This window comes from Merops nubicus, unplaced genomic scaffold, assembly GCF_000691845.1.
Source record: "Merops nubicus isolate BGI_N331 unplaced genomic scaffold, ASM69184v1 scaffold48603, whole genome shotgun sequence".
Lineage (NCBI taxonomy): Eukaryota > Metazoa > Chordata > Aves > Coraciiformes > Meropidae > Merops > Merops nubicus.
Window position 1 is genome coordinate 182 of NW_008601923.1, and position 10358 is coordinate 10539.

General features: G+C 38.3%; 1 protein-coding gene across 1 annotated transcript; it reads left to right on the forward strand.

Moving 5' to 3' along the window:
- Positions 1–1494: 1494 nt before the first annotated feature.
- CD274 (CD274 molecule) lies at positions 1495–5629 on the forward strand (the record flags this gene model as incomplete). The annotated part of the gene is made up of 5 exons (XM_008938142.1): positions 1495–1682; positions 2808–2850; positions 3916–3984; positions 4522–4875; positions 5348–5629. Coding segments are annotated over 5 exons (936 nt in total), but the record flags the coding sequence as incomplete, so codon positions are not given.
- Between the last annotated feature and the right edge of the window lie 4729 nt (positions 5630–10358).

Genomic DNA, 10358 nt, shown 5'->3' on the forward strand with positions numbered 1-10358 from the left:
CGTGTGTGCACACATATATGAACTAAAGAAACCAAGACAAACCCCTCAAACAAACAAACAAAACAACCCAGCCCCAAAAAAACCCACCCACCCCCTCAAAGCCTCAAACATGTCGTGGGCTTTTATTTGCTACTAAGTACTTACATGGAAAAAGCAACTCTGTGACCTCAAGGCAAGCAATGAAAAAAAAAAGGAAATTGAATTCGTGACATTGAAAGCTAGCTACATCAATGGCTTTTGTGGTCTCACAGCCAGTATTTTACAAATTTGTTTCAGTTTCTTTTTGTTGCCTCCTTCTTTTTTTTTTCCCTCCCCTGAGAAAATATCGTTAACCCTGTTTTTAAGCACAGAACAAATCTGTGGAAATTAATGTTCATTGGTCTCACCTGTTGTGGAAAATCCACTCCCTCAGCCTCTTCAGGTTGTTTCATGTTATTAGCACCTAAATGTTACATTCAGCTATTTCATATACCACTGTCACCGCGTTCCTCCTACACGTCAAGTAAAAGGTTAATTCTTACTGGTTTTGTGTATTATGTGGTTTTGCTCCCATTACAGATACTGTGAATGAGCTGTCAAGTAGAAAGAAGAAAATACTTCATGAAAACTTTTGACTGGTCATTTCACAGTATTTTAACTCTTCCGAGAATCTCAGCTCCTTTTTGAGATACGTAAAGACAACATAAGTGCATGAACTTACACTGAAACATATGTTTAAAGTTGTAGTTTTTGCTGTTGACCAGATTATCTCGCTACGGTCTGCAAGTTAATGTGAGTACATCCTTTTGCTTCTAATACTTGGGTTTTTTTCTGTGTTCTTGAATAACTTTTAGAATCAAGAAGGAGAAAAAGACTTTATTTTTTTTTCTAAGCTAATGCATAGGCTTAATAACTCTTCCTGCTCTACACAGTAGCAAGGCAAGGGACCTTCATTGTGCTCAGATCTTGTGGCGAGAATATCTGTTCTTACCAGAGAAGTGTAGGCAGTGCTCTCTTCCTATTATTCCTGCTTATGACCTTTGTGGACATGACTAAGTCATGCAGATATTTTCACTCATTGTTAGCAGCTGTTTGGCACAGCTTGAGATTAATACTGTGGGAACCCTGAGTTTATGTGTAAATGGATGACTTCTTCCTACGGGTGTTCCAAGGACTGTTGCTCACATAGAGCTTTGATCAGATGACATGTTTCTTAAAATGCCTGTGGTATTTTATGTACTAATTTTCCCAACATTTCTGTCTCTGGTTACAGTGAACCACTGTTAACAATAGCAAATTTTCCCTACTGGGGAATTTTCCAATAATGGGGAAGTTTTCTAAAGAAGTACATGGAGCTACATCAACATTCAAGTTCTGTCACAAGAAGTCTTTGGGCAAATAGTTCTCTTTTTCCTGTCTTCTTCGTCTGATTGTGGGGGAAACATACAGCACCAATACCAGGGAGCATTTTGCACAGTGAATATCTTTTTGCTTTTATAAAACTGTTTGCCATAGATGTCAGAAGCTTGCACAAGGAGAGAAGGGACATTGTGGCAGGTTCTGTCAGAAAAAATGATGAGAAGATTGCAGCTTTGGTAAAGAACTTTGATGGGCATCTATGTCTCGAGCTGTTTCGTCCAATCCAGCCAGGGGGTCCTTCTGCTCAGAGTGAAGCAGGGGAAGGGTCTGTAATTGCTACCGCAGTGAGTTTTTTTCATGCGCATCTGGATTTGACCTGGACCTACTTTTTATCTCTCTGAAAGTGAAAAATTGAGTACAGCAGCAGTCTATCTCTGTCTTGAGGAGTTTTGTAAGTAATAGTAATTTTTTTGTGTGTGTGTAGCGAGGCTTGTTTTCTGCTACAGTGGGAGTAAGCAAGCAACTTACAGTTCAGCAATTGCAGGTTACAAGCTTGGGTCTCAGGACTATAAAATCTTACTTGTTGCCATCCGTCTTCCAGGATTTAACCAGAACAGCTCTCCTGGAGTTCATACTGATATTAAAATTTCCTGACAAAAGAGTGTGGGTATTGGTTGCATGCATGGCTATTGGTATCTTTCCATGACTGTGAAGCACATGCTATTTTTTCTGAGTAGTCTCTCAGCTACAGCCTCTACTTTGAAAGAAGTAGAAAGTATTTTGGGGCTGAGGATGCTACAACTCTGGTTGTTCTGGCATGGGGAGTACAGAAAGGTGTACACCTACACCCACTGGTCTCAGTGGCTCAGTCTTCTGCAGGTTTGCCTCTAGAGTAAGCATGTTCAGAGCACGCTTGTGAGATCAGTGTACCTCTGTCTTGTTGGAGAAGCTTTACTCTGGAGTTTAGTTGGTGCTCTGGACTCTGGGCTGCTTTTCACCCAGGCAGTGGCATCATGATTGAGGCACTCTGGAATGTACACATCACCAGAAACTCTTAACTACCTACACTATTAGGCAGCAATTTGCTAGTGCTGTTAAGAACATCATTTGTAGTTAAGGAATTAATTGGGTACGTAACTAGTATAAGAAGCTTGGAATTTCTTTGTCAGTTAAATAGTTTTTTATTCTCATGAGGATCTTACTTGTATTTTCCTGTCCCTGCTATCAGAACACCCTTCTGTAGTTGCTCATTCCTGCCTAACCATGTATTAGATTGAGTCCCTTTTTCAGCTCCATCTGTGTTGCCTTCTGCAAACCTGCTATTTGGATCAGGCAACAGCAACCTGAGGAAAAAAGCAGCTTGAGTGAAATTCTTATTGAGGACTCTAATTCCCTTAAGTGATAACACTGTAAAGGCACAGGTGTCTTATGATTCAGGACAATATTGTTGTTTTATTATCATCTTAAAGTTGACAGTCAGAGAAAGAAATGCAAAACTTCTTACTAAAAATGGTAAGAATTGCAGTTCAGATCAGTTAGGAAGTGTAAAAAGTGTTACAGTAGCCTAATTTCTTACACAAATGCTGAAACTACCACTAGAAAACAGTTAAAAGCAATCTTTCCTTATTTTTGCGTCTATTTGAGTATCCAAAATGAAGGTTTTATTTAGATAAAATTCTACTGTTCTCTACACTCACAAAAGAATTCCATTACAGTGAGTCTGAATTTTTCTTGATAGCAATTTGAAGAATGATGGCAGTATTTGATACTAGTATTGCTCTGACTTAAAATGCACACTTAGCAAGTTCAGTGGGCGTGTGAAGGTTAAGTGTATGAGCTGACATTAACAAGTGTTTTATAATGTTAGAGTGTTATGTAGGAGTAGAAAAGCTATGTCAATAGAGAGGGGGAAAACTTCTGACAGAAAATTGAACTAATTTAAATGTTCAGAGGTAAAACATCAGAATTTCAAGAAAATATATTTTGTTTGTAGGCTGACTTTTGTTTGTCATTGTTTTACAAAGGCATTATTGTGTAAGTACTTGCTAAGTGATTAATTACTGCATGAATTCTGTTCACAATATACATAACTTCATAAGCCCCGTGATAAGTACTGTGAGACCAGGTGTTATAAAACAGGGTATGTTCACAGTGTGTTAAAGTAAGGCAAATAGGTGGGGAAGAACTAAGTTCTATTTCTTCCACTGGATGTGTATGGAAAACTCATTCATTCCCCTAGCAGAAGCAACACTCCCTGCTACAGTTTAGGGGAACAACTGGGTGTTTGTCAGCATTTATTTAGTAACTGTCAGATAGTAACAGAACATGTATTTTGCTGTGAACAAGAACAAATATGTAAAGCAAATAAAATTAGATGTTCTTCCTGGGCCCATACAGCCCCATTTCTGCCTGATCATCTACTGCAGTTAAAGGTGCAATTTTGTCATGGTTTGGGCTAGAGAGGAGTTCAATGCCTGCTTTCCAGTTTGTTGTGTGGAGTGACTACAAAGTGTATTTTACAGCCCAAGTTAGAAAATGAGCAGATATTTATATTTGTCTATTGTTTTATCATTTTAGGTTCTGTTTACGTCATGGAAAAGCTTTTGCTTTTGCATACGTTTTTGTTCTACTGGCATTTCCTAAATGGTAAGAAGCTGAGTCATAAAGAGCAATAGAACTGCTGAAGTATGTTTCCTCTCCACGTATAAGCATAGAAATGTTAATTGCTCAGTTTTCCTTTGGGTGCTAGCATTTGGCATCTTTTCCTTACTGTTTTAAATAAATACTTCCTAGCAAGCTTCTACACTAAATTAGGTATGTATGCTTAGTACGTATGCTTTGATCCAGGACCAGTTTGAAATCCCTGTTGGTGTTTCAGCATAGACACCATTTCAGCCAACGTACCATTTATGTACAAAAAGTTTTATTAGCACTGGCAGACCTGGGAATTGTCATGTATCCTTCAACACTGTGTGTAAAAACAGCTTACGTTCATACAAAGAGAACATTCCCATCCCAGGTGCTAACAATTGCTTGTTTAACTTTCCTGAATAGGGCAGATGCTTTTGGTCCTTAAAACATCCTTATATAAAATTATAAACCTTATATGGCAAGACCTGGCTTCAAAGACTAGGCTTATAATTGGAAAATTAAGTTTTCTTCCAAATTATTTTTTTTTTTCAGCTTTATTCACAGTGGAAACTCCCCAGTCACTCTACACTGTGGAACATGGGAACAATGTGACCATGGAATGCACATTTCCAGTGACCGGAAAATTAAAATTTGGAGATTTAAGTGTCAGCTGGGAAAAAAAAGATAAGTTTAAAAAGCAGGTTTATGTGCTCCTCAGAGGAGAGGAAGACTTCAAAAGTCAGCACAGTGACTTTAAGGGAAGAATAAAACTGTTGAAAGAGAATCTGAAATGGGGACAGTCTCTCCTTCAGATCACTGATGTGAAGCTCAGAGACGCGGGGTTTTACCGCTGTGTTGTTGACTATGGTGAAGCTGACTACAAAACTGTCAATCTGAAAGTTAATGGTGAGTGCATTACTGCAGGGGGTGTAACACTATCTGACACTGTTAAAAGATTACAGAGGAGTCCCTGAAATAAGACAACTCTGGGTTAGCCCTTAAAGGAACGTCTCCAGAGACTGGAGCCACTTCATGGCCCTTGCACAGCTGTAGAACTGTTTCTGTGCAGGTTGAATCTGTCCTTTAGTTCCCACAATGGCATGTGAGGTATGGTGTTGCAAAACCATTTATACAAGAGAAAGACCAGAAAGCTAAGGCAATATTCTAAAGAGCATCACAATTGTAATAAATTTTATACCTCTGTTTACTATCGAGAGACACAATAGTGATATTTACTTTTTCTGTTGGGAGTATTACTTACAAAATCAAAGCTGATGTACAGAAACTTGACCCAGGGGCTGGAGATAAAGAAAAGGTGTCTGGCTAACACATGTTCTTCTAGTTTTCTACTAGCATCAATTTTCTTCCACATCTTTAGCTCCTTATAGAACTATAACCCAAGGAGTGGTGAGCACAGGAGACAATGAATGGAAGCTGACATGTCAGTCAGAAGGATACCCACAAGCTGAAGTGATATGGCAAAACAGAGAACATGAAGATTTGACTGATAAGGCAAACACAAGTTATGAAACTGGAACTGACCAGCTGTATCATGTGACAAGTACCCTTACAATCAGAAGTAAGAGTGATGAGATTTTTTACTGTATATTCTGCAATAAAGAGCTGCAAGAAAATACATCTGCCATTTTACACATAGCAGGTAACATTTCTAAATTTCGTTTATAGTAATACGCTTTAGGGTACTGTGTCATTTTGTCCCAGCTGAATAAGCCATGATTTGTTATCTTTCCTACCTAATTTTGAAAAGGCTAAAAAGAAATACTTATACTGCTGAGTTTTGCTATTAGTGTACACTTCCACCATACTAACACGTTCATCATGCATGTGTGGACAGAATTCAAGGATAGGAATTTTGTATGACCTCTGGTTATGTGAAAAATGAGTCTGAGTGTAAAAAAAAGTTCCATTATTTGAAAAGCATGTAGCATGGAGTCTAGAAATTAAACCTTCCCTTATAAATTAAATACATCTTCCAACAATGTTGTTTTGCTGATGATAATTGTCGAATCAATATGAACAATAGGGCCTTTTCCTGCCAGTACAGTGTTTGTTTTGAGTATATTTAAATTTACCAAGCTGTACACAGATTTTTTTTTTTTCTCTCTCATAAAATCTGGATGGAAGGAAGACACATGAATGGGGAATGCAATACAAATTCTCATTAAACCTTTTAACTGGGCACCACCCTGACTCCTTTTGCTTTCGGTTACTCTTCTAGTTTTTGCGTTGTACAAGAAAAGTTTGCACAAGCTTTCAACCAGGCTGGAGACCTGATCCAACTCAAAAATAATGTTTCTGTTTATCAAGCTATTACTTGGTCAGGTTGTTTCCCTGGTCCTGTTCACCATACAATTTTAAAAAGCTCTGTGCTGGCACACTTTTTGGGACTAACAAGGGGTGGAAACAGGCAGCTGAGAGAGAGAAAGCCGAGTCATCTTTTCAACAAGTCATGAGTGTGCAAGTTTGGTTTTAACAAGAAATGCTCCTGGGATTCAAGGAGGATTCACTTATCCTTTGCCTTCAGAGCTTTACCAGATGAAAGGGACTCTGTTGTCTTTCTCGATCAGCTGTTTCCTGTAGTCCTGATGGGACACTGATCTAGATGTAACACTTTGTACCTTGGTGACAAGCAGGATTTGTGACAGGAATTGAGGGCACTGTCCCATGGAATGCAGGAAGCAAAGAGCTATCTTTTTTTCCATTTGTTAGGATGAAATACAACGAAGTGCATCATCAGCACCTGACCTTAGACACAATCTTAAATGCTGTTACCATGTCTGAACTGCTCATAGCAAAAATAATATTGCAAAAATGAAAAGGGAGAAGTTTATGCAGTTATGAAATATTTTCCACTTGTTTTTCTTGAAGATTCAGCTGATGATGTTCTGTGGACTGAGAGCAGACGCTTCATTGGAGCAATTATCATTGTGACTGCTTGCTTTGTATCAGTGCTTCCTTTTTTGCTCTGCATAAGAAAAGGTACTCTATTTATTTCCACGTATCCCAGTTATTACCGTGTCTGTTCTGTTCATTTGTCCTTGCAGAGGCAGAATGAGACAATGAAAGTCTGCTTCAGATCTTCATCCTGAAACCACTATTTATTTTTACCACATTCTTTATTTCTTTTTTCTTTATCTGGCTTAGTTAAATACTAGCATATTAGCAGAGTGGAGCAGGTTGCCATCTCCTCACAAACCAATTACCTATGCATCTCTATCAAATTTCCTTATAGGTAATGACGTAGAGCAATAAGATTAGTGTCTAATCTATTCAAACATCAAAGCACAGCTCATACACCTACTGGAAATGGAAGTTTACTATCACATGTCCTCACTTTTGATTTGGGACCAGGATGCTGGAAGCAGGCAAAGCAGTGGGCTTTTTTTAGTTTATTTTTTTCCTGCATTGCAGTGAAAAATTTCACTGAACTGGGAGTGCGTTTTTGTTAAGTGATCTAATTCTTACAAACTCTACATATATATCTTCATTCTGGCTAAAACACCATTAAATGGTGGACTACATGTATCCAAGGGGTTGAGTCTATTTTTTCTCTTTATTTGGTTGTTTGTGAGGTTTTTTTTTCCCTTGGAGAGAAGGTAGATGTGTTTGAGTACTTCATATTCAGGACTATTTCTTACTCTTCATTTTAACAGGTACAATAAATTCATGCAGATCTCAGAACGTCCATGGAACTGATTTGAAAATGTTGAAAGGAAAGTGGTTTTGCTGAACATTCTGGGTTTGGCAAGAATTCTTCCTCTGTATAACAAAACTGTGGACATTTTTAGCTGATGTGTAGCTACTTCTTTTTTTCCAAGTAACTTCATTTTTTTTTTTTTTTTTTTTTTGGTCAGGTTGTATGCAGACAAAAAAGTACAAGAGCCATCGAGGTTGAAAGAGTGCTCTTAGTACTATAATATCATACTGTCATGACTCTGTAAATTATTATCAGCAGTGCAAAAGCCTGAACAAGATAGTTACTAAGTGCTTCCCTGGAAATTCTTTGATTTTATAGGAGATGTAAATGTGTGTAGCTGGCATGAAATTCAGCTAGAACTAATGCAAAGGCTAGTTGTCTTTTCAAGTGGTATCTCAAAAGCTTCCACACTATGAGAGGTGTACTTTCTAAAGCAGTAGAGCAGTAAAAACCAGAAACAGTCGTAATTTCTGTCTGCAAATTACACTGAACTATCTATAAACAAACTCTACACTGAGTGATTATGTTCAAGTCCCATAAAATAAATACAAGGTAGAATTAGATGTGGACATTCAGTGGTTTTGGCCACAAACTCTTCTCCTTCATTTGAGTTATGGAAAAATGTCCTGGGAGAAGTGTTCCTAAGCTTAACAGGCTTGCAGGTGATGCCAGAAGGCTGCAAGAAGATCTGTAAATAACCCTGTATATGTACCAATATACTTGTCCTGAGGATATTATAGGAATAGGAGCAGAACATGAAAATGGAAGAAGGGAGAGCAAAATCCTTGCCTTCTCAGAAGATTCCCATCTGGGAATTTCAGTGAAGGGTGGAAGTTTCCTAGGTTGCTGGAGTATTATTTATTGTTTGTGTGTGTATGTGATAATGTATATAGATGTCATGATGTACATGTTTATCATGATTATGTTATATATATAGATATATGTGTTTACGTCATAAACTACAAGTTGGTTCAGAAGCTAAAGTAATAATAGCAAGGGCTTTTTCTGTTAGAGCTGTCTGAACTGTCCTAGATGACCAGACAAGTGATTCTTTCAGAATGAAAACTCCCTGGAATATGTGTGTGTTTGGTTGGTTGGTTGGTTTTTTGCCTTGAAAAGTGGTGAGAAGGTGATCCCCCTCTTGTTCCCTGTTGTCCAATATGCTCATATATTGGGTGAAAACATATAATGGAAAACTATTTGAACAAGTATCTTTCAGTGATGTTAGTGTATAGTTATCAATGGAGCTCTGGCTTAGGAATGAGGAAAGGAAATTAAAGGGGCAGGATAGGGGCACTGAAGAAAATATTTTAAAGTCTCTCAAGAAATTGAGTGTTTTGAGAACTGATGATTATACTATGCTAAGTGTGCCCTTCCCACCAGTGTGCTTAGCAGGTCCAGAGAAGGGTAGCGAGGCTGGTGAGAGGGCTGGAAAACATGCCTCATGAGGAGTGGCTGAGGGAACTGGGGTTGTTTAGTGTAGAGGAGAGGAGACTGAAAGGAGACCTTATTGCTCTCTACAACTACCTGAAAGGAGATTGGAGTGAGGCTGGTGCTAGTCTCTTCTCCCAAATTAGTAATGATAGCACAAGGAGAAATAGCCTCAAGTTGTACCAGGGGAGGTTTCAGTTGGATATTAAGAAGAATTTCTTGACTAAGAGAGTGGTTAGGCACTGGAACGGGCTGCCCAGAGAGGTGGTGGAGTCATCATCCCTGGAGGTGTTAAAAAAATGAGTAGATGTAGCACATGAGGCTGCGGACTAGTGGTTAGAGAATGTTGGGATGGTGGTTGGACTTGATGATCCTAGAGGTCCTTTCCAACCATAGAGATTCTATTATTAGATTTAAAGTATTTAGTTTTCTTTTTGATTTTTCTCTCCCATTTTCTTTCAGCTGGAGCAAATAAGGAAAACAGAACACCTGTGACTAGTTCATCAATATCAATTACGTACATATGGCATAAATCTAACTCAGTGTGATTCTTGTGGAAATAGTTGCTTGAGAATTTACTTTATAATGATGACAATCAAAAGCAAATTTACATTCAACTTTCATTTTGCTTTCTACTTTTCATTTATCATAGAAACGTTTAGACTGGAAAAGACGTGTAAGATCATGGAGTCCAAACATTAACCTAACGCTGCCAAGGCCACCATCAAACCATGTCCTTCATCTCCACATCTTTTAGTTACCTCCAGGGAGGTATTTATTGTTAATAATGTAACAACTAGAAATTAAAATTGGAAGAGTGACTTGCCATTACTATGTTAGCCTCTTGAAGGGAAATTGTGAAAGAAAAGCATACTTGTTTCAGGAGCAGATGCAGTCCTGATATGCACAAGGACAGAGTATTGTGCTGTGTTTTGGAAAGTTTGTGACAGGATGAGACATGCTCCCTTGAACGTACACCATAGGATGGCAGCACATTCTGCTGTGCAATTTGAGCCATCAGGATTTTGTCACATTGAGGAGAGACAGTTTGGCCCTGTTGAAAGACAGGAAGAAGCTCCCAATCTGCATTTAAGTCACATAGTTCCTAGTTGACCTGAGGTAGCAGGTTTTAAGAAAGCTTTATCACTATATGAAAAGTTAAAGCTATGCTGACTGTTATCTGTATACATGTCATTTTTTTAAAGGGCTGTCAAAAGGTAAGGATACACATGACTGCAGA